We start from the raw sequence: 25,149 nt of genomic DNA on the forward strand, positions 1-25,149 counted from the left end.
ATCTTGTATGTTTAATAAATGACTTAGCAAATACGACAGTTTCAACCACCATCTTTGACCAAATGTTCCACTGAATATCTACAGGTTGCGCATAAATGTTTCCCAAACGCTGAACATTCTGGAACAGTGTGAAATGCTTATTAAATGGTTAGTCTTCTGACTTGTCCAGACATTTAAAGCCTCTTATTTAGACTTTAATAGCTCTTAGATCATGTTTCTGTCATTACACTTACCACGTGTATTGTTATTTATCACCTGTTTCTTAAGGAGATTGTCGTCCAAGAAAGGAAAGAAGACCTTGTCTTACACATTTTGGTATCTGATGTACCTTCCAAAAGTTTCGTTCACTGGAGATCTGAGAACCTGGCTTGCAGTGTCCCATTCCACCCCAAATCTTGCCAGTACTCTGGCTATTTCATCTAATTTTCTTGCCTCTCAGTTTCTTGACCTCATCTCTAATGACCTTCTATTCCATTACAACTCAGCTGCCCATTCCCATGGTTACACCCTGCACTTTGTGACCACTCAGAACTGTCTCCCTTTGGAAATAAATTATACATTTGATTACTGACCACACTTCCCATTCTTCCAATTTTCTCATTTGATCCCAAATACATCAGTTCTTCAAAGTCATCTATTTCCTTAAGCATCCTACCTTTCCCTAATGGATTACCCTCCCCATCTCCCCTTTTTTCTTTATATGGCTTAGATTTCATAGTATGTTTCAGCCTCTTTATTGCTAACACAGGAACACATTCCCTTCTTGAAGATTCTGAGGTCAGATAGCCTTCAGAATTCAAAATTTGTCTGGTTTTAAGAACAGGTACACAGTAGATCACCCTTAGATGATGTAACATCCACACAAAATTTAGAGCATCATTCCATAATCACACACATTATTTTCTAAAGTAAAATGCATGAATATATACAAATTTGATAAATAAAGGTTATAAATAGCCTCACATAAATTCATTCTGAGCAGGCTTTGCCACTAGGTGACTTTTGAAAAAATCTTCAGTTTTCGGCCCTTCTTGAATTGTGTAACTTCAGATAAGGAAGAAGAGACCTTTCTCTTTTAATCTACTTGCCTGGATGTACTTCCACAACAATTTCTTGGAGCAACCCCAGTCTTGGATGAGTGCAGTTGGTTGCCACTTCCACACTGACAGCAAGGCTTCTGAGCAATGTTAGAGAAAATCAACACATCTGGCAGATTGGTTCTGACATAAATTCGTAAGTCTAACCTCATCTGAGACTTCAGTAGCACAAGAAGTCTGTTTTTCTCCCTGTTATTCTCTACTTTCTCCATAGTGACTAACTTAAGCTCACCTACTGTTCTCTTTTAAGTCCCATCTTCCCTCTTTTCACAGCAATTGCCACAGGAGGAAAACAGAAATCATCAGACTGGGACTCCTTCACCCTTCTCCCACCAAAAAAAGACCTAGTCAAGAATCCATCCTTTCTCCTTCTGTTACAATGGAAGGAGTATACCTTTTATCATCCAAGTGTTATGTGTTCCTACTATTTCAAGAACTTTGTTCTATAAATTGTTTCCTTTCTCCTCCTTGTATCTCCCCCTCACTCCTCCTTCTCTCCCTCTCCCCTTAATCTTTCCTATCTACATTCAAGTAAGTTTAGTTTCTGCCAGGAAAGGAAAGGAGAGGAGAGGAGAGGAGGGGAGGGGAGGGGAGGGGAGGGGAGGGGAGGGGAGGGGAGGGAAGGACAGGGGAGGGGAGGGGAGGGGAAAATAGAGGAGAGGAGAGGAGAGGAGAGGAGAGGAGAGGAGAGGAGAGAAAGAGAGAAAGAGAGAAAGAGAGAAAGAGAGAAAGAGACAGGTCTGTCATGACCCCATTTGACCTTGCAGCTTTGGTCCTTTTTCTCCTTCATAGCCAACTACTTCATTTCTCACTAACATCTCAATTAACTATAGTAGGGCTTCTACCCCAACCCCTCCATCAAATCCACTCCATTAAATTCTTTAGTTCCATATAACTTCCCCAAGTAACACCAGTCTTGTCTTCAGAGCATTAGACACATGGCTGAAAAGCCCTTTTCAGATAATTCTTTCTTTGGCTTTCATGACATCATACTCTCCTGGATTTTGATCCTTCTCTATTGCTGGTCCTTCTTAGTTATTTCTGAGGGTTCCCCACATTCTGCACAACATTGATCTTTCTACACTGGTTATATACTCAGTCAACACATTTTCACTGAGTTTTCTAATATGTCCCCCAAGATTTCAATTATCTTATATACCAGCGATACTCCCAAATTTAACATATACTTTTTTCCTAAGCTCTAGCCAAATATCAAATTGCCTACTGGTATCTCTGACTAACTACCCCATAGGGCACTCAGTACTCAGTGTCTGTGCTCAAAATAAAACACAAAGTCATAATTTCCTTCATGATCCCCAACTTGCTACTGCCATCTTCTCTATTCCAGAGCCTGGAGAACCATTATCTCCCCAGTGGCCTGAGGGCTAACCCTGGGAATTCCTTCTGCCCTTATTCTCATCACTTAATAACCAAACCTTGTATATTCTCCTTCCTAAGCATCTACTCAATGTGCATACTTTATTCCATCTTCATGGCCACCAGCATTATTACTACAGGGGATTACTTACTAAGTGTTCTTTCTACCCAGTGCCCATCTCCTCTCTAGTGATCTTTCTAAAAGACAAGGTTGACCAAGCTGTTTTCCTACTGAAAATGCTTCAATGGCTTACAAGTGCACTTAAGATAAAAATCTAAACTCTTCAACCACCTTATCAGGCCTCAGCTGCCCTCCAACCTCAACTCAAACTATTAATGACTTCCAACTCTCTGCTTCAGCTCTGTGTAATGTGTTGTGCTCTCTCTCATCTCCGTTTCTCAGAGCAGTGGTTTTCTACATCAGATTGGAGACAACGCAGATTGGAGGGATTTTAAAATACAGACTACTGGCATATTCTGAAAATTTCTGATTCAGCAGATGTGAAGTGGGGCCCCAGGCGATACTGACGTTGCCGGTCCAGGGACCACACCTTGACTTCCACTGGCCCCAAACAATCTTCCCTCTATTTTTACCTGGCTCCCTTTTTTTCATTCTTCGTGCAGTTGAAAGGTTATTCTTTCTACTCAACTTCCCTAACCATTCCCAAGTCTAGGCAAGGTGTTTTCTACTACAATTCCCTATATTTACCCCATAACAGCACTTACCACACCGTATATTAATAATTGCTCAATTAACTCTTCCTCCTACTAGGCTATAAACCCTATCAGAACAGAGATTCTCACCTTCGTGTTCACTATCGTATAGCATCCAACCATTAGATTAGATGCCAAATATATAGGTTGCATTAATCCATTAAAGATAATTCCAGAGATGTTTACACTTCATAACTTTCCTTTCTGGAAAGGATATACAATATACAAAAAATATATTCTAACTATAAATGCAAGGCTGCCTTCTTTCCTTTAGCTCCTATAACCATTTACTTTTTCTGGACACCTACATTTTTACACCAAATACGAAGCACATAGTACTTCACAGCATTCCAACTTCTGAACACCAACTGTTAACAAAGTCAACTGGTGATACATGCACCTTCTTTGCTTTTCCCAACTTAGAAAAACTAAACTAAGGATAAAAACATAAAAAAGCGCAAATTGTCTTTTTAAGCCACGATGTGTTAAGAAGAGTGAAACTGACAGATATTCTCTAGCGTATCCCACATGCTGCATTAGCAAATGGCATGTGACCAAATCCTCTGCCATCTCGGATCCTTTAAAAACTGAATCGTTAAAGCCACACCACCTTTAACAACATAACTTACATGATTATTTTATCATCTGTGAAATAAGATTGAGCTAAATTTTGCATAAGGTTAACCTCAGATTTAAAATTCTACACTAAGAAAATTCTGGATAACAACTTTATATGTCATAAAAATTGCCAGCTAAATACTAAGACAGTATAAAATGTGCCTGGGATTAAAGTAGTAAAAGGCAGAATATACCTGAGAAAAAGAGGAATGTATAACAGGATTGAACTGAAAGAAGAATTAAATCCCCTCTCTTTTCCTCTACAAGCAGAAGCAGGGCTGGAGAATAAGTGAAGGAGACCCTGGCAGAGCCACCAATAGGGTAATGGCCACAGGCTTTCTTACTTCTTCAGGACCGAAGGGACCTAGGGTGAAACCCACACTAAGCTCTGGAGAATCTAACTTAACTATGATTGGACTATAACCCATTCAGGTAGTCATGCCTATAATGACACAGCAAACAGCAAAAAATTATCAAATACGGTAAGACAAAAATGCAACCGCAAAGGAGAGGACCATTCTGAAGAACAGAAAACACCTCCCCTTGAAGCAGGTTTATGGCGGGGGGGGGGGGGTGTTTAAAAAGAAAAAGATTAAGTTACAGGATATTTCTGATTTGTATTCTCAGCGAACTTTGTTAGGGTACTAGCACTGAAAATAAAACAAGCCATCATGAAGACCAAAATGAAAAAAACACAACAAACCACCAAACAAAAAACCAGCAAAAACTACATAGAGATTGTAATAGTTCCTATTGCTACTGTAACAAATAACCATTATTAAGTTTAGTGGCTTAAATGTAAATTTATTATTTTATAGTCTTAGAGGTCAGAAGTCCAAAGTGGGCTTCACTGGGCTAAAATCAAGGTGTTAGCAGAGCTGTGCTCCTTTCCAGAGGTTCTAGAGTGAATTTTTCTTGTCTTTTCCAACTTGTGGAGACTGTCCACACTCCTTGGTTCATGGCCTACTTCCATCCCCAAAGCCAGCAATAGCTCATCAAGTCTTTCTCACATTACCTCATTCTAACACCAGCTCCCCCGGCCCCACCTCATTTCCACATTTAGAGACCCTTGTGATTCCACAAGGGTCCATCCAGACTGAGTCCACCCAGATAACCCAAGAAAATCTCCCCACGTTAAAATCCTTAACTTGGGGCGCCTGGGTGGCTCAGTCGGTTGGGCGTCCGACTTCGGCTCAGGTCATGATCTCACGGTCCGTGAGTTCGAGCCCCGCGTCGGGCTCTGTGCTGACCGCTCAGAGCCTGGAGCCTGTTTCAGATTCTGTGTCTCCCTCTCTCTCTGATCCTCCCCTGTTCATGCTCTGTCTCTCTCTGTTTCAAAAATAAATAAACGTTAAAAAAAAAAAAAAAAAAAAAAAAAAAAATCCTTAACTTAATCACATCTTGCCAAGTAAGGCATATTCACAGGTTCCAGAGACTAAGTATCGGACATCTTTGAAAAACCACTATTGTGCCCACCAAAGAGATGGAAAACAATTTCTGAATTAAAAACAGCAATTCAAACAGTGAAATGGAGTGTAAAAATTCCAGAAAACGGAAATGGCAGGCTGAAGACATACTTAAGAAATTCATCAGCGCTCAGAGAAGGTGAGGGATGGCAGGAATATAAGGAAAGGGGGCACACAGATGGAAACGTGTGGTTATACTAGGACTCCAAGAAAGATTAGGACAAAGCTGAAGTAATATGGCTTGAAACCTAAGTTCCTGCTTAAGAAGAAAAGACCTCAGGGGCGCCTGGGTGGCTCAGTCAGTTAAGCGGCCAACTTTAGCTCAGGTCACCATCTCGCAGTCCATGAGTTCGAGCCCCGCGTCGGGCTCTGGGCTGATGGCTCAGAGCCTGGAGTCTGGTTCTGATTCTGTGTCTCCCTCTCTCTCTGCCCCTCCCCCGTTCATGCTCTGTCTCTCTCTGTCTCAAAAATAAATAAACGTTAAAAAAAAAAAAAAGAAAAGACCTCAGATTACTGGTTTACATTTATATAAATTACAAAACAGAGCTAATTAAAAACAACTAAAATGTAGATACAGCTTGGTTAGATTTTGCAATCTCAAGGGTAAAGATAAAAATCTTTAAGTACAAAAAAATAAAAATAAACAAAAAGCAAACAAATCAACATCTAAACAAAGAGACAGAACAGGGTATCATCAAGCTACTGCCATAGAATTCCAAAGGACAGAACACAAGCGATCAGAATCTCCATCACAAGGAGAAAATGAGGTCCATAAATTCCACAGCCAACTATATTCATGTTCCCCATATGAGGATAATATACAATGGTCTCAAAAATGTGGGCAGTCCCAAAGAACATCTACATTTCCTTCCTAAAAACTACAAAGGCAAGTAAGCCATGAGAAAAGTAAAAATAAAAAACACAATAGAGCAGAAACAGTGGCAGCAAGTATCAAAACCCTCCAAAACACTGGAGTCTAAGTAAGTGCTCTTCATGTGGCTCCAAAACTTAGAGCAAATATCAAAAATAATTCTTTAGGGGTGCCTGGGTGGCTCAGTCAGTTAAGCATCCAACTTCGGCTCAGATCATGATCTCACAGTTTATGGGTTCGAACCCCGTGTCGGGCTCTGTGCTGACAGCTCAGAGCCTGGAGCCTGCTAAGGATTCTGTGTCTCCCTCTCTCTCTGCCCCTCCTCTGCTCGCACTCTGTCTCTCTCTCTCTCTCAAAAGTAAACATTAAAAAATAATAGTAATAATAATAACAATAATTCTTGAAAGCATACTTATAAAAATAACCTACTCTGGAAGTAAAATCCCTTTATCGATAAGAACTTGAAATGCGGGAGAAGAATGTGTTAATTTTCTCTTACTACACAAGAAAGAATCAAGACACATCATTACAGTTGTAACAATAATTTTCAAAATTTTGAAAAAACCACCTCATTGAATCATTATCCTACTTATTGTAAGAAATTTAGAGGAAACAAAAATATGATCAGGCAAAACTCAGGACTTTTTTAAACTTTATTCTGCTAAACTCCTCATCAGCATAATTAGAAATCTCTCTGTAATGAGAGAAGTTACAGAATTCTGCACTGCCCAAGGAACAAAGATGTAAATGAAACAGGATTATTCCAAAAATACTGTCCTCACCGCTAAAAAGAGAAGCCCACATCCATGCCTTTTTCACATCCACCAATCACATCTCAGGATGATGGGGCGGAGGGAGGAGCCTCCTGGAGCTCTGCAGAGCAGATGTTCCAAATCTCAGAAGTTGACCTCACCCTAGCATGTGATCTCAAAAGAAGTCATAACAATCCTGCCGAGCCCGCACTGAAGAGAGGTGCATACGGTGTTCATTTTCACTGTGCACTTCATTTATTATTTGCACAGTCACAGACATTCCTGGAAGGCCAGGTATGGGTGGGGCACTGGCCTACACTACACCTGACAAGGGTACCAGACCCCTGGTGCCCCCACTGTAGAGCCTCTCACAGTCCACCCAGTGTGATTTCTCATCTCCTGAAAGACAATATATTCATTGACCAAGTGAAAAAGGGAATACTTGGCACAAGCTAACTGACTGGTGGTTAAACCTATGTGATTTAGTAACTATTTAGATAAGAATGTGAATATGTATGCAACCGACATGCTAAAAGAGAGATTTTAATCTATGCTGGATAAATGACCAGTAATAAGATATAAATCAAGCCGAGTTGGTTTCCCACTCCTGCTAAAGTCCAACAATGGAGTGAACACTTCTTCCCGATTCTGATGCTCCCCAGCTAATTGGTCTCCAGTAAATCCCATAACTGCTCTGAATGTTGGTTTTCTTATTCGTAAAGTAAGGTGTGGATGCTCTCTTAGACCCCTGCAATTCAAGTTCTTCAATCTAAAATAATCAGACCTTCTACACATTTCTTCCCCCTTCCAAAAAAAAAAAAAAAGAAAAGAAAAGAAAAAAGAAAAGAGAGAGAGAGAGAGAGAAGAGCACAGAATTAACTGCCATTAAGTCTCTATTAAGCAAAATTGTTCTCACCCACTTTTAGAGCCTCAAATTAGAAACAAACAAAAAAGTGAGATGATCTGCCACTAGAGATAGAAAATGGGCCACAAAACAATGCTGATAGAAGCTGAAAATGTTTGAAAGCTAGAGTTCTCAGAGTAGCTGAAGAATGGCAACTACAAGATTTTTTGAGTTTACCTGAAAAGGTAGACAAAATACTACTTCTTCTTTTAAAGTAACAACGTATGTGAATAAGATGTGTCCATATGTAAAGAGAAACTAGGGAAAGCAGATTGTACTTCCGTGAAAATACTTTATATCTGTTACAGCCCCTCGTAATGGGCAGAGATAAAGTGAGAAACATTTTACTTACCAAAATTCCAGAGAAAAATTTGAGTTGGTCTAAGAGGAGGGAATGAAAACAAAAATCATTAAAACATTAAGAGGTTATAGGGAAAATGTAATAGTCTTCTTAATGCATTATTGAGTTAAAAGGGAAACACAAGCCAAGGCAATAGGTCCCCCTGGCAATACATTGACAGATTATGGAGACCGGGCCAAAGAAGATGGGCCCTCAGCTTTGTAGGAGGCAGTGAGCTAGAATTGAGAACAATCACTAAGCTAGAAGTCTTCAAGATCTCCACATCAGTAAAAGAGTAGACCAGGAAAAAAAAAACAAAAAAATTACCCAATTGCTCTGGGGAAAACAAGGAAGTTTGTCTGTCTTAGCTTAGGCTCCAGGCTAGGAAACAGATAAAAGGAGTCATGACCCCAAGCCTATAAATCACATACAGTTGCGATTTGAAATTCAACTATCTGTCAAGTCTGCGAAGCCACAGAAGGAGAAATGACCAGAAACCATGGTCCTGAGCTTGGGATAGCCCCTCCCCCTTCCTGCTCCACATTGTCTGGCACTAGCCAGCAGCAAACCTCTCCGGAGGGCCGGATCTCAGTGCGGCCAGACAGGTCGCACTCTCTCAGAGCAGCCCCCACCCAAGACAAACTCATCATCCAGAAGAATAAGGGCACAGGAGGAATAACATGTGAGAACCAGGACAAAGTCCACAGCAGGATTAGACCCAAGAACATCAGATGGAAGACCGAACTGAACAGACGGAGCTTCTGTATTTCCCTCTTTCCACTTCAAAGATTTCAACAGCCATACTTTCTATTTCCGTTCTTTAATGCTTATTCTTAATATTTGAACATGCACTCTTGATTAAGCCTAAAGGTGACCCTCTTCCCTTGATGCAAGCCTTCCCTCCAGTGCCTCTGCCCCCATGTGTCGTGTTACCGCCACTCAGCATTGTGCTTCCATTTATCAAACCTACCAAAAATTACTTGATATTATTGTTTTGGTTTTATATTTTCAAAGTTTATTTGGTTACCTTTGTATGAAGTCACCATAACTATGAGAACACACAAGGAGATTAAGAATAAAAGAAATTAATGGGGCACCTGGGTAGTTCAGTCAATTAAGCGTCTGGCTCTTGATTTCGGCTCAGGTCATGGTTCGTGGATTCGAGCGCTACATTGGGCTCTCCCTCTCTCTCTGCCCTTCCCCCACTCACGCTCTCTCTCTCAAAATAAATAAATATTTTTAAAAAGGAGTAAAAGCTATTAGCCAATATTTTTAAGGAACATACATGAGAGCTCCTAAATATGTTATATAATATATTACATATTATATATTTATACATGTTTATATGTAATTCTATTAAAATATCTAATTATATAACATAATTATATACAAATATAAAATATACAAATATAGCTTTATATATCAAGACTAAACAGGGTTTATTCCAGAATGCAAATATGATCTAGCATTTAAATATCTAATAATATAATTCACCACACAAATTCAAGGTAAGAAAATAAAGCCAATGATCATCTCAATAGACATGAATAAATGTGTTTGGTAAGTTTTAGTGCCCGTTTGTGATAATTTGGCAATCTAGAAGTAGAAGGGAGCTTCCTTAACTTCATAAAAGATCTGTGGCAATTGTCATAGTTGATGGAAGTACTCCTTTTTAAAACAAATGAAACAAATTACCAACTGCTTTTTAGCATGTACTCATGGTCATAGCCAAACTGTAAGAAAAACAAAACAAAAACAAAAAACAAAAAGAATTGAAAAAGAAAAACCTTATTGTTTTTCACAAATGAGATAATCCGTTACACAGAAAATACAAAGATAATTGTATGAATAGAATTTAGCAAGTTTGCTGGGTTAACATCAAGCCACATGAATCAACTATGTTCCTATAGACAGAGACAATATTTTATGGGTAAAGAAAGATATTAAGATGCCAATATTCCCACTATAAATATATTAATTCAGGGCAATAAAATGAAAAAAATCCCAAAGGGTTCTTCATGGTGCCTGACAAGTTTCTTAAACGTTGATATGGAGCTATAAAAGAATCTGAATATCCAGGAAAACTTGGAAGTTCTTTGCCCTATAGAATACCACATTTTATTGAAAGTGACAGTAGTTAAGACATTGTGATGTTGCCCCCAGAATACATGAATGACCAAAGGAACAGAGCGCCAGAAACTCGGTATTAGAGACTTGCTTTACCCATCAATGGAGAAAATGGCATAACTGTTCATCTGTATGAAAAAATAAACTATGCCATATACACAGAAATTAATTTCAGGTAATATAAATACGTGAAAAAATATAATATGTGAAAACATAAGTCTCTAAGACTTTGAAAGGAAAATAAGGCATCTATTTGTAACCCATAAATAGACTTTTCTAAACAAGGTCAAAACACTGACAAAATGACTAATTAGAAATTTAAGACTTCTGTGCAACAGAACTTTATAATTAGTGAAAAGAGAAGCTGGAGACTAGGAGAAATTTTGGCAATGCACACAAAACAGACTTACAGTGAAATGTAAAAACTTCCTACAAATCAAAAGGGAAAAGCCAAAGAATGCAGTAACAGAATAGACAAAGATAAGCATAGGCAATTCACAGAAGAGGAAACTTAATGGCCAATAATCACACGAAAAGATTACTCTTCCAGGGAGTAAGAGAGAGTTAAACACAAACTGCAGTCAGATACAACTTATCTCCACTGGCTTGGCAAAAATTAACACGTCTGAAAATATCAAGAGTTGGTGAGGATGGTCATTCGGTGTTGGTGGGAGTAAAATTTAGCACGTCTGCTTTGAAAAACTATTTGGCAAAAACCACTAAAGTTGGACACATTCATACACGTGACTGAGAAAGTCTAAGCCTAGAAAAACTCACCCATGTGCTAAGGAGTCATGCCCAAGACTTTTCATCGCTACTCTTCTATAAGAGAGTACTTCTTATGACCGAAATGTCAGAAGCAACATAATTATTTGTCAACTGGAAAACGGGTAAATTGCAATATAAACAGAAAGGTATGCTATAAAGCAGTGAGAATGAACAAAGTAGAGCTTTCTATATGCTGAGGACTCAAGCATTTCATTCAGTACAATGCAGTACACCATTTTTAAGAACCTTAAAACTCTGCAGAAGTAGGGGCCCCTGGTGACTCCGTTGGTTAAGTTGTGACTCTTGATTTTAGCTCCGGCCATGATCTCACAGTTGTGAGATCGAGCCCCCTGCTGGGCTCGGGGCTGAGTGTGGAGCCTGCTTGGGATTCTCTCTCCCTCTCTCTCTGTCCCTCCCCTGGCCTCGTGTGTGTGCATGCATGCACACAAGCACTCTCTCTCTCTCTCTCTCTCAAAATAAGTAAACCTAAAACTTGCAAAAATACTATATATTGTTTATATTTTCCCACATATGTATATATACCCACAAACATATGCAAGGAGATGACAAATATCACCTTATGATCTGAGCCAAGAGGCCTAATGAGTCATATTTTGGCAGACTACAAGGGGCTTCAGCTTTATCTGTGATTATTTGTTTCATTTATTAAAGACCAAAAGATTTGGAAGCAATGACATCAAAGTGTTCAAATTTCACAAAGCCAGGTAACAGATATATGACTGTGTTACACCACTCTATGCTCGTCTCTACTTAACATAAAAAAAAGGGGCGCCTGGGTGGCTCAGTCGGTTAAGTGGCCGATTTCGGCTCAGGTCATGATCTCGCGGTCCGTGAGTTCAAGCCCCGCGTCAGGCTCTGTGCTGACAGCTCAAAGCCTGGAGCCTGTTTCAGATTCTGTGTCTCCCTCTCTCTGACCCTCCCCCGTTCATGCTCTGTCTCTCTCTGTCTCAAAAATAAATAAATGTTAAAAAAAAAAAAAAAAAAAATTTAAAAAAAAAAAAAAACAAAAAAAAAACAACCACAACAACAAAACAGCTAATTCATTCTGAGTCACAGCCAATTGGCTGTGATGTCAGTAAAAGAGGGAGGGGAAGGAAGGAGAGGGAAGGGTAGCAACACCCTTCCAGGTTATACCAGGCCCAGGGAGTGATTATTGAATAACCTGAATATGGGAGGGTGTTTCACTTGCGACTCTTGTTTCCTGGGAGACAGCAAGGGGTATGGGAAGCACCATCATAGATTTGCAGAGGAGGTGAGCTGAAGCCTTAGAATCGGTGAGACCTGAGTTGAAATGCTGGTTATCTAACACCCCCCTCTCAGGACTTCGTTTCCTCATCTATAAAAGGGAGAGAAACACATCACCTACTTGTAAGGATTGAGTACTTCTTACTCAGTTTTTGTAATATCTGTTCTCTTGAAACTTTCAAATTCAGTAACCCAGAGAGCTTGACTTTCATAAAGCAACCACCACCTTTAAACACACCTTTCTTGAACTCACAGATGAAAATAGTAAGTAATTCATCCATGAAAAAAATGAAAAATTATTTCCCATTAGCCCATCAAAATTGTCTAACAGCAGAATGTTTCCTTATTACCATGTTCCAATTTTTTTATAATAGTATGTGTGTAGATTAGTGTCTATTTCTTCTGATGGTTTATCTATCCTTACACAAACACCCACTGCCTTATTCATTATAACTGTATAATAAATTCTGATACCTGGAAGTCCAGCTTTTCCCACCTAGCTCTTCTCCTTTAAGATTATATCATTTTTGGGGTTTTTTTTTATGTTTTGTATTTTTTTTTATTTTTTTTTTTGAACGTTTATTTATTTTTGAGACAGAGAGAGACAGAGCATGAACGGGGGAGGGTCAGAGAGAGGGAGACACAGAATCTGAAACAGGCTCCAGGCTCTGAGCTGTCAGCACAGAGCCTGACGCGGGGCTCGAACTCACGGACCGCGAGATCATGACCTGAGCCGAAGTCGGCCGCTTAACCGACTGAGCCACCCAGGCGCCCCATGTTTTGTATTTTTATATAAGTGTTACAACTGGCCTGTGAGGCTTCCAAAAAAAATAGGATTTTTATTGTGATCGCATTCAATCTATAAAATGCATTTGCAGGGAACTCACATCAAATCAATGAATCTTACAATCTACTGATAGTTATCTATTTAAGTCATCTCTTTTGCTTTGTTTTGTTTTGTTTTTATTTATTTATTTTTGAGTGAGAGAGAGCATGAGCAGGGAAGGGGCAGAGAGAGGGGGAGAGAAAGAATCCTAAGCAGGCTCCTCACTGTCAGCACAGAGCCCGATGCAGGGCTCAAACTCAGGAACTAGGAGATCATGACCTGAGCCAAAACCAAGAGTCAGACGCTCAACCGACTGAGCCACCCAGGTGTCCCAAGTCATCTCTAATGTCTATTAAAGTTTGATAAACAATCTCAAAGAGCTCTTACACCTATTTTCTTATTATTCCTAGGTGCTTGATAACTTTTCACACACTTATATATAGCTTTTCTGGATAATATTCCATCTAACAGTTGTTTCTCATTACTGAGATATAATGGATATATATCAGATGTTCAATTTTTTAAAGTTTATTTATTTATTTTGAGAGAGAGAGAGAGAGAGAGAGAGAGAGAGAGAGAGGCAGAGAAAGAGAGGGTGAAAGAGAGAATTCCAAGCTGGCTCCACACTGTCAGGGCAGAGGCTGATGCGGGGCTTGAACTCACAAACCGTGGGATCATGACCTGAGCCAAAACCAGGAGTCAGACACTTAACCAACTGAGCCACCCAGGAAACCCTCAGGTGTTTAATTTTTAAAAGACAGGACTGCATACCTATTTAAGTCTTTGCTGTATTCTACTACCTACACTTAGGTACTCTTTTATTCTTATAAAGAGTTTGTCTGCTTTCTTTTTCTGTGACTAGTTTAGAAAAAGCAATAAAATGTCTAACCAAAAAAAGCAGCAGCATTTAATACTGTATTGATTTATTTTTTTTTAATTTTAAGGAAAATATGCAAAAAAAGTTCTCAAAACAATGAACGCATGCTCCAGATACATCATCTGAGAAAGCTAAACATCATGGCGTAACTACAACTATAATCCTCACAGATTTCCTATCATGCCACCTTGTTCCTTTCACCTTTTCTTTCTCCACTGTCACCAAATTGAAGCCCCATCTGCAAGCTGTGCAGCCCTAGTTTGCCAAGCTAATCCTGAAAGAGACAGTAGGCTGATGAGCTGAGTCTCCATCCTGACGTGGCTCACAGAGGTAGGATCTTTGCCTGACCATGACTGCTGAGTCCTGAGTTCCCACTGGACACTCATATATAATCCAGCATGTCAGAGAGAAGTCCTGAACATAAGCCATAGGGCTGGGATTCTTCTGGGTCCTCCCCTCCATTGTTTTTGCCAGGTTTCTTTAGTAACCTGATCAACTACAATTAAAGTCATGCTAAACGGAGTTTGGGAGCATGCAAAGTCCCTAGCGTTGGGGCCCAAAGATGAATGCAGATGAATGCACCTTCTTTTGAGGTCTCAAGGCTCCAAAACCACCCAAAGCTGGCTGATGGGAGTTCATCTAAGTGCACATATTTTGAGACCAGGCAGCTATTTAGTTCAACCATATGCTATTCTCTTCCTGCAAAAGTGGAGGTTCTTGCTCCCAAAGGGGGTCTGAATCTCTGAAAGTTACTATATTGCCAACCTAGCCTTTCGAGAACTAATCTACTCCATGACCCTTTCATAAACATTTTGTCTGATGCTAAAGAAAAAGTAACAATCCACTTTCGCTTTCTCCCAGCCTGTGCCTGCCTGGAATTATCATTTATGAAATAAGTTTAACTTAAGGGCAGTTCTTAAGTGCTGCTATGCAATTATGAAATGGCAATATCATCACCCACAGCAAATGAAGGCTGATTTTTTAAATGACAGTCTTATTATATAGCAAGGTACAGTTCTCCAAAGACAGAAATCTCCTGGACTCTATGATTATGCTCTCCTCTGCTAGGAAACACACCAGAGCATTGCCCTCATCTTAGTGTTTATTCATGGAAACGCTGCAGTGACAGTTCAAAGAAATGTAGCTGGAGAAGCTAGGCACATGAAGAGGAAAATGGGCAGATGGCACCATAATGGGCAGTAAGAGGGAGAAAACCATGTCCCTTTTGAAGGATAAAGGGACAGCTTTAATCACTAAAGACTAAACTAATTAGAAAGAATTTATTAGAAAGAAAAAGAAGCAAACGTGAAAGGTCTCCTTTGTGGTTTACCCCAGGTATCTTTGCACAATTTTCTTCTATGAGCAGAAAACTCAAAATGTGCCCTCATATAGATGAATGAATAAAGAAGGCGTGATGTGTATATACAATGAAATTTTATCCAGCCATAAAAAGAAATGAAACCTTGCCATTCACAACGACATGGATGGACCTAGAGGGTATAATGCTAAAGGAAAGCTGTCAGAGAAAGACGAATACCACATGATTTCAGTAACACGTGGAATTTAAGAAACAAATGAGCAAAGAAAAAAGAGAGAGAGAAAGAGAGACCAAGGAACAGATTCTTAACTATAGAGAACAAACAGATGGTTACCAGAGGGGAGGTGGGTGGGGGCTGGGTGAGATAGGTGGTGAGGATTAGGGAGAGAATTTGTCATGATGAGCACGGACAAATCACTGCATTGTACACCTGAAACTAATATAACGCTGCATGTTGACTATACTGGAATTAAAATCTAAAAAAAACTTAATGAGTATATTGTTAAACATTTCCCAATCACCACCGCCTGGACTCAGGCTAAATAAAAATCACATGACCTCTTCTCATGTGAGCTAATTAACTCTAGATCTCTCTTCCCCCACCTTTATTTTACTTAGTTTGAAAAAAACCAAAACAATGTGCCCTCATGTTCTGAAATAAAATATCCTCTCAAGCTTTATCTGAGCTTATAAACACAAAAGGGAGCATAGATGAATTTAAATTGCAATACGAGAACAAATTTTACCTCTAATAGAAACATGGTTCAAGATAGAGTAAGTCAGAAATCTCAGTGTTTATCTACACATGCATTTATTCCTGGCAATGCATTGGAGTTTTTCTTAGACTGTTTATCTAACTTGGCTTTCCTTTGATGGATCTTCTGGCATACAACATAAGCACATCATCTACACACACCATATGCAGAGGTAACCACCTTCTCCCTGTAAAGTATTCTTAGAACAATTATGGGAGGGTGGGAGGGAGAGAAAGGAAATGATTTCATGTCAGGTATCTAAGGCGCCATCTTATGCCGAATGGATATTCTGCCATTTACATTTGGGAGCACAGTATAGTTTGAATTCTAGAGATTAAAAGAAATAAAACTGGAAAAGACACCTATATTGAAACACGCCCTAGGCCTGGGACTTGAGCCAAAATTCACCTACATCTAAGCCCATGCTCTTTCCTCAGTTCCATGTTCAATGAAGCCAGACCACATTATGTCTTTGTTGTGTGGCCCTGGAAACATACTTCATACTCAAATTGTTCACACTTTTGTCTGAAAGCACTACCAAGGTATCTGCAATTCCTTACATTTGTGACTAATAATTTAACAATTATAATCATTCTCTTACTTTGGAACCTTCGGTATGGGTCTAATTTTTTTTTTTTTTTAATTTTTTTTTAACGTTTATTTATTTTTGAGACAGAGAGAGACAGAGCATGAACGGGGGAGGGGCAGAGAGAGAGGGAGACACAGAATCGGAAGCAGCCTCCAGGCTCTGAGCCATCAGCCCAGAGCCCGACGCGGGGCTGGAACTCGCGGACCGCGAGATCGTGACCTGAGCTGAAATCGGATGCTTAACCGACTGAGCCACCCAGGCGCCCCTGGGTCTAATTTTTCTATCCTTCAGTGGTGAAACATTCTGGTTGCTAGGTCAATCTATTTCCGACTTAGAGAATAAAGGGGGGATATGGGCTTGTCTTTTAAATCTTAAAAAGTCACCAAATGGTTTTATGGAGAAGAAAACTGATCTGACCAATGTTTTTAGAAGATAACGTAACTGCAAAACTACTTCTTAGAAAAGCAGTTGGGGAAATCTGAATATGGAGGAGTATAAAATGATATTAAGCAGTTGTTTTAAATTTTGTTAAGTGTGTGGGGTCCTAGGTGGCTCAGTCGGTTAAGCACCGGACGGACTTCAGCTCAGGTCGTGATCTCACAGTTCATGGGTTCGGGCCCCTTGTCGGGCTCTGTGCTGATAACTCAGAGCCTGGAGCCTGCTTCTGTTTCTGTGTCTCCCTCTCTCTCTGCCCCTCCCCTGCTCACGCTCTGTCTCGCTCTCTCAAAAATAAACATTAAGAAAACAATTAAATTTTGTCAAGTGTGATAACAGTATTATGGCTATATAAATGAACTATTTTTAGAGATGCATATTGATGTACAAGGGTTGAGGTGAGAGGACACGATGCCATGCATTTGCTTTACAGCGGTTCCTCCTCCCCCCAAAATGGGAGGAAGTGAAACAGGTATGGCAAAATACTAACAACTGTTGAATCTAGGTGATGGCTATATTGGTATTCGTTACATTATTCTTTTTTATGTTTGTGAATGTTTGAAAACTGCCATCATAAAAAGTTCTAAAAAACAAAACAAAAAAAGCCAAAATGCAACCCATTAAGTATGGAATTGCTTTAATCCAAAAGTATCTAGTCTCTGACACCAGAAGTAAACCTCTAAAACCAAACTTTGGAAGTATGATGGATTTTGTCAGAGGAACCAATTGGTAATGATGTTCAAAAATGCTGGTCTTCCACCAGATGACAAATAGAGACGTCTTTAAGTAGAGACCTCATTGTGTCACATCTAAAGGCTGGATCAGAACTAGAGGAGCACTCTGTTAAGACACTGAATATCTACCCCAATTCATGCCTTTGACATGACAGCTACAGGAAATCACATGGACGGACGAAAACAGCTTTTGTTTCCTGGGCTTAAAACCAAGAAGGTCACTTCACAATTGAGAGCAGAATGAAATACCTTATAAATAACTGATACCATACAGTCCTCCCTTACTGGAATCCCAGGTGTAGGATCTGAATACCTTTGAAATTCTCAATACTGGTCCTGGCTTTGAGAGAGGCCAAACCATTCATGCATGGATTGAACTACTGACCCTTCCATTCAAAAGGAAAATAAAACTCTTCATCCATCCTCTACCCACAGTAATTGGATGAAGCACAATTAAAGTAATGCTAAACAGAGTTCTAGAAACAGAAAAAGACCATTTACAGTGGCAAGTTGTTTTATTTCCTATCCCACCTCCACCCCACGCCCATATCTGGGGGACATGAACACGTTAATTCAACCTAATGATGACATGTTCCCGTTCATCTCTGAAACTTTCCTTGGGTAAGGAACTCTTTAACGGTGCCTGGACTAACACAGCTATAAATCAGCTACGCACGGCCTCCCTGCTGCCGCTAGTCTGGTTTCGCCTCTGTATTTATCTAACTACATAAGAACAAGGTGCTTTCTCAACAGAAGAAAACAAAAATCCGCCTTACCGTCTAGTCGGGAGGAAAGCAGGGAACACAAACTTGTCCCACTTCAAAGCACAAGGCCTATCTTTCACTTGCTAAGCAGCAACCCCAGCGGGGGTGACAATGGAAGCTTTCTTCCCTATTATTGTCTGAAACAATCACAGGCTATCTGTCCATATTAATTAGCTTATATCTAGTATTAGGCAGCCTTGATTAGAAAAATTCTCTTTGTTACCAAATGAATAGAGGAAAACAAAACCAAAGGGTTTTTTTTTTTTAATTGTTGTTTTTGCCTCAGAAAAGGATTGTCAGGCCTTTCACACTTGAATGTGGGTGTATCTTTACACAGGTCCCTGAATTCACTCTGAAAGAATGCAAGTTGATGTGCCAGACAATACCAGGCTAAGCTGATGGAGTGAAATGCTTATTATGCCTTGCCTGAAGAGATGCCATATTTAAATTACTTTTATCTTCTCTGAACCTGGAGAAACCTTGATGTTGGAAGAGTAGACATCAATACAGACTTGGGGGCTAGGGCAAGTCAGCCTTGGATGAAAATCTGACAGCACAAATTACATGCGAAGAATTGACATATAGGTAATTAGGAGGCCCATCATTCGCCAGAGGATCTTGGGAACTAAGTGACCCAACAATGGTCTGTATCTCTCCAGAAGAGGAAACTCCCTCTCCTTGGGACCTATTAGTTGACAGCTGACTCCTTCCCAGTGGGCTTGGGTGCCTCCAACTATCAGAGGCTACTGTTCCCAACATATGTTAAGAATAATGAGACTCACTACCCTGCTTGAGACTAAATAATAAACTTACCAAAATTGTCAAAAGTCAGGGTTTGAAGCCAGACCCAAAACTCCAAAGCTACACAGGCTTCAAGATTAACGTCAAATTCCTCCGTGTAGCTTGCGAGGCCCTGCAGAATCTTCTCCAACCTTGTAACCTAACCCATCTACCTCCTCTACCACCAGAAGTATGCTGATGAATATCTAACAATGGGCTCTTAAGAGTAAGGGACTGTGTTTGCCAATTTCCATGGTTAAATACTCCACCCTGGCTGATTTCAAGTTACAAGCATGAAGTCAACTGGTTCACACAATTCCTGAAAATTGAACAATCAGATCTTCTGCGCCGGCAGAGCAGGCTCTAGCACATCTCTGCTTACAACCTCACACCCCAGCAGAGTGCAACTATCCCAAACTAACTTCCAAATGCTGTGCGCGCTCTCTCTCTTCCCTCGGGACATTCGACATTCACACACGCTGTTTCTTCTCCCTTGTCAAAGTCAGGATACATTAGTTCCTAGCCTGGTGGTCTTCCTTCCAGAAGCCTCCCCTGGTCCTCCAAGTCTTTCCTGAAGGCTTCCCTTCCACTCCTAGAGTAGCCATACTTCCATCATAGCAGTTGTGACAAAGCATTGGAATTTCTTGTTCATCTTTCTGTGTCCCACTCCATTTTCTAAACCCCGCAGGCAAAAGCCTTGTGTATCTTATTTATTCTTGGATCCCCAGGCCAGCCACTGTGAGCTTGCTGAACAGTATTAACCAAGATGTGTTGAGCACTCTGTACTAGATTTTGTTCTAAGTGTTATACATATCTCACTTCATCCTTAAAATAATCCTATGAAATTGGCTCTGTAATTATTATGTTCATTTTGCAGATGAGGAAATGCAGGGACTAAGAGGGTGGATACCTTTTCTCCACCCTCGCTCAGTCAATAAATGTTGGAGCCAAGATTTAAACCCGGGCAGTGTGACTACGGGGATCCTTGTACATCCAGCCCAGTGCTTGACTTATTTTTTCCCACTGGTGATTCTCAGTGAGAAAACTTTACTTAAAGTTTCCCTAATGAGAGAAATTAAATATTAAAAAATAAGATATTGTCAGGTAGGTTTAAATTTGAAGGGATTTTTTTTTTTAATCTCCCAAGATCCAAGTTTTGCCCTCTTGGGGAAAACATCATTCACGTTGGCAATGTATGTTCTAGACCTTTCGCTATGTGTTTACATGAATGTACCATATGTTTATCCCTAAATACATATGGTTCTACAGTTTGAATGATGTCTTCCTGAATTAGTCTGCATTTTACTTTCTTTTTCCATCAGCTATCTTAGGGAAATAGAGTTGTGTTGAGATATGTATTTTTTTTTTTTTAACTGCTGCATGGTACTTAAATCTCAACATGCCTGAATCTATTGTCATTCCACTATTGTATATTCAGAATGTTTTGTACTTCTTGGCCTTCAACTAACGCTTCAATGAATATCTTTATGCATGTCTCCTTGGACTCAAGTACAAGTGTTTTTCTAATGTAGTTACCAAGATGAGAAGAGGGTATGTGCAAAGGGATATCATTTGAATAGATACTGTCAAATTGCCCTCCAGAGAGACTGAACCAATTTACCTTCCCAGAGAGGATTTAGAAGAATACATATTTTCCCAAGTGTTTATATTAAATACAACCTCTTTCTACCTTGGGCAATGTTAAACATCTTAATTAAATGAGTCATTGAGAAATATTTCTCTTACTCACCAGCTGATAGAGTTTGTGTGAGAGGAAAGAGATGTGTGGATAAGAGGCTCCCGCTGGAGATTTGGACAAATGGTGACACCAAGACTGAGGTGTTAAAATCCTTGCCCAGAAAAGCTGTGCTAGGGCCTAACTAAGAAGGGCTATAGCCTGGAGGCAGCTGCAGCAGACTCTGACATGGTGACCTTAGTCGTGGGCACTAAATCTCGTTACCCATTCACAAAGTCTCTGCAGCACCAAAAAACCTATCGAGGAGAATGGAAACCAAATAGCCAAGGTCAATGAAAATGCTGGAAACACAAGATCCATTTACCAGAAAGAGAAACACACATGGTGATGGTAACACTAAGCTTTCTGGAAAATACCAAACACTTTAAAATGGTAAATAAAGGAGGACTTTATCCATATCATAAAATTCCAAGGTCTTTTTTTAAATTTTTTAAAAGAGACAAAAAGCATTTATAGTAAATGAAGTAAAAATGTTCCCTTTTCCCTACCCCTTCCTCCTTCCACCCTCCTCCAAACACCCCTACTTGAAATGCATACAGAATTTAGTAGCCTGAAAAATGATGCAGGACAAAAGAAGGGTGAAAAAATATTCTGCATCAAGATTTAAAGTTCAATCAATACGGCTCTTTTTCAAAGGTATAGTTTTTTTCTTTAACCATGGCTTAAAAATGATTGTCATGAATGAGATGGGGGGGTTACACTCTAAAAGGAGGGGGAGAAGGTGAAGGAAGTGCAGATGGAAAACTATAATTGTTGAGTACCTACTATGAGCTCTGTATATATCCTATCGTTTAATCCATACAACCATCCTGCGAAGTATGGTGACGTGAGAAGAAATTGAAGCGGAGTGAGGTTACCCTGTCTAAGGCTATCCAACAATCAGGATGTGAATTCAAGCCTACCGATTCCAAAGGCTCTTTTCCCCGACTGTACCACACTGTCTGTTAAAACTGAAAGAATCTGGTTAATACGCTAATAGATCAGACTGTAAAATAATCTGAAGAAAATATTCTTGCCATGCAACTGTTCTTCTTCGCTGGACAGAGAAAGTAACCCATGACTACTGTTCAGAAGTTTCTGGACTTACATCTTCCTTTCAAAGTTCCTAGAACAGGTAAAGGCAAAATAATTACAGGAAGAAGACCTAGAAACCACATTCAGAAAACTTGGTGTAAGATTAGCTCTGTCCTGAGATATTCATTAAAACCCTACAAAAAGCCAAGAGAGGGAGAGCAGCAGGATTTACGACTGACCATCTTGACTGGGAGTTTGATGCCTATAGGAATAGCCAGACATTCTAACCACTGAAAACCCAGATTCGTACCAACAGAGGCTGGCTTGCTATAATCACTTGCTCACTGTCCCAGCTGCTTCTTGAACTAAAGAGAACCTCCTTCATAAAAGCACTCTTAGCCAAATGCCCACCAAATGACAATTAGAAGGTTACACACCATCCCTAGAGTGAAACGTACTTTCGGAAACTCAGTTTAAATATTTGACAAAATTAAGATTAATAAGCCCAAACTTATACCAGGTTGAATCACTTACCTGGGGCTGTGAATTTGCGGGGGTGGAAGTAAAGGTGGTCACCATGGCAGCTCTGTAGTTGTGGGCAGTGACCAGGCCCCAGCACAGTGGCACCAGACACAGGAGTCAAGTTATGCTAGCTGCTGATCAGATCACGGTCATGCTAGGAGAAACTGTGTACCTGGAAAAAGAGAGGAAAACCCACATTTAGCCTGAAAGGACGAGCACTTCCTTCCTGGCCAGAGGAAGCAAAAATCCCCCGTTGCATATGCCAACTACTGGCTTAATGAAAAGAAGAATCCAGTTGTAGGGGGGAGGGGGGCGCCTGGGTGGCTCAGTCAGTCAAGCATCCAACTTTGGCTCAGGTCATGATCTCGCAGTTCATGAGTTCAAAACCCGTGTCGGGCTTCCTGCTGACAGCTCAGAGCCTAGAGCCTACTTCGGATTCGGTGTCTCCCTCTCCCTCTCTGCTGCTCCCCCACCCCTACTCGCACTCTCTCTCTCTCAAAAAAGAAAAAAACATTAAGAAAAACACTAAAAGAAAAGAATCCGGTAGACAGCATCTAACATCTCAGAGCCAGCACTTCTGTACCATTCATCCAAATCATGTTACACTGATGCATAGTCAGAAGTCTGAATCCAGGTCTCCTTGCTGGCTACATGTTTCGGGGAGGCAGTTTCAAGCGATAAAGCTGGGGGTAGTGGGCCAAGGGGAGAGCCCATTCTTCATTCAACAGTAAGCAGGTGACCCACGATTGATAACTGATAGTTTAAACAGAAAGGGCAAAGAGAATAATACCATCAAGTGTCTCAAAGATCACCCAGTCCAAGCATACCCGCTTGCAGATGAAAAAACTGAGGTGTGGAGAAGAAAAGAAACTAGCCATACATTTCATTCATGACAGAACCAGGACTAGAGGCCCAAGCAAGTCCCAGTCTAGTATGGAACTTAAGACAATTGAGTACATTCCAAGTTTACGTTTCCTCAGGAAACGTAGTCACCACTAAGATTTTTTTAAAAAGGCAAGACATCCTAATGTTATAGGAGTCCGTTACGAGAATGAATCAAATACTCCAAAGGGTGGTGCGGGTGGGAGGAGGTGGGAGGGCTTCGTTAGTCTCGCACAGGAGTGGGGGAAAAGTGCACCTCTACAGTCTTTGTGACATCCTCGGAGAGAGGACGCTAGATATGCACAAAATATAAACACGCCTACTGTTATTAATATGTTCATTAAGAAAACTCAAAAAGATGCTGAGTTCTCTGCAAGAAAGCGTGGCCCAATTTCTGTCACAAGACTGATGTGACTGTTTCCACACTGCAATTCAGTCCCGAGGGAATTTTTTTTAAGAATTTAAGACAACTGTGGGGCACCTGGGTGGCTCAGTCGGTTGAGCATCCGACTTCGGCTCAGGTCATGATCTCATGGCTCGTGAGTTTGAGCCCTGCGTCGGGCTCTGGGCTGACAACCTGGAGCCTGCTTTGGATTCTGTGTCTCCCTCTCTTTCTCTGCCCCTTTCCCACTCGCTCTCTCTCTCAAAAATAAAAACATTAAAAAAATTTTAGAAAAAGAATTTAAGACAATTCTTCCATTTGAAGAAAATTTCTCATTTTTAGGTTTCATAGCACCTAACAATATCCTTTCTTTTATTGACAACATATTTATTGAACATCTACCATGAACCAGGAGCATAAAGAATAAAACTGAGCCTGCCCTGACCTCAGGGCGCTTTTGTCTGGAAATACACTTTCTAGTTTCACTAGCATGCAAGACGATACCTGAACACTTTTAACTCCTGGAAAATGATACTTTTCATTACAGTAAAAGTAAAGATTTAAGTCTTGAGCTGCATACTTAATCCAAGTCTTCTGAACCCCAAACCCTCTGGCACTGCTCTGTATTAGCTGATGATGCTGGGTAAGTCGCAAAACCTCGCAACTGCTTCCTCATAAATAATCTAGGTTTGGCAGCAACTTCTATGAACTTTAAATTCTTTTTTTTTTTTTAACGTTTTTTTATTTATTTTTGAGACAGAGAGAGACAGAGCATAAATGGAGGAGGGTCAGAGAGAGGGAGACACAGAATCTGAAACAGGCTCCAGGCTCTGAGCTGTCAGCACAGAGCCTGACGTGGGGCTCAAACTCACGGACCGCGAGATCATGACCTGAGCCGAAGTCGGCGCTCAACCGACTGAGCCACCCAGGCGCCCCTGAACTTTAAATTCTGATTTTTATCCTGACTGCACATTATCCTTCATACTATAGTTTCAATTTTTTAAGCTTTTGTTTAGAACTGCGGCCCCTTCCTATTTTCTTCCCTCTGTTAGAGAGACTATAGTCCTTAACAAGTAAAGCTGTCAAACTACTTTGGTATAACATTCGACCCAAAATTCCTTAGGTGCCCTGAGATAACACTGATGTTCTTAGTCGTAGCTTTGGGCTGGGGGCGGGGGGCGTTGTTTACCATACTGTGAATTTAAGTGAGCAGCC

General features: G+C 40.3%; 1 protein-coding gene across 1 annotated transcript in view; it reads right to left on the bottom strand.

The window, feature by feature from the left end:
- Positions 1–25,149, bottom strand: part of LPAR1 (lysophosphatidic acid receptor 1) — a 359,348-nt gene that overhangs the window by 57,812 nt on the left and 276,387 nt on the right. The window contains exon 11 of the mRNA XM_078436595.2: positions 22,683–22,842. Within this exon, the coding sequence (XP_078292721.1) occupies positions 22,683–22,727 (45 nt within the window). The 5' untranslated portion in view covers positions 22,728–22,842. The remainder of the gene's footprint in view (positions 1–22,682; positions 22,843–25,149) is intronic.

Source organism: Panthera onca, chromosome D4 (assembly GCF_046562875.1).
Source record: "Panthera onca isolate mPanOnc1 chromosome D4, mPanOnc1 haplotype 2, whole genome shotgun sequence".
In the NCBI taxonomy this organism is placed as follows: Eukaryota; Metazoa; Chordata; class Mammalia; order Carnivora; family Felidae; genus Panthera; species Panthera onca.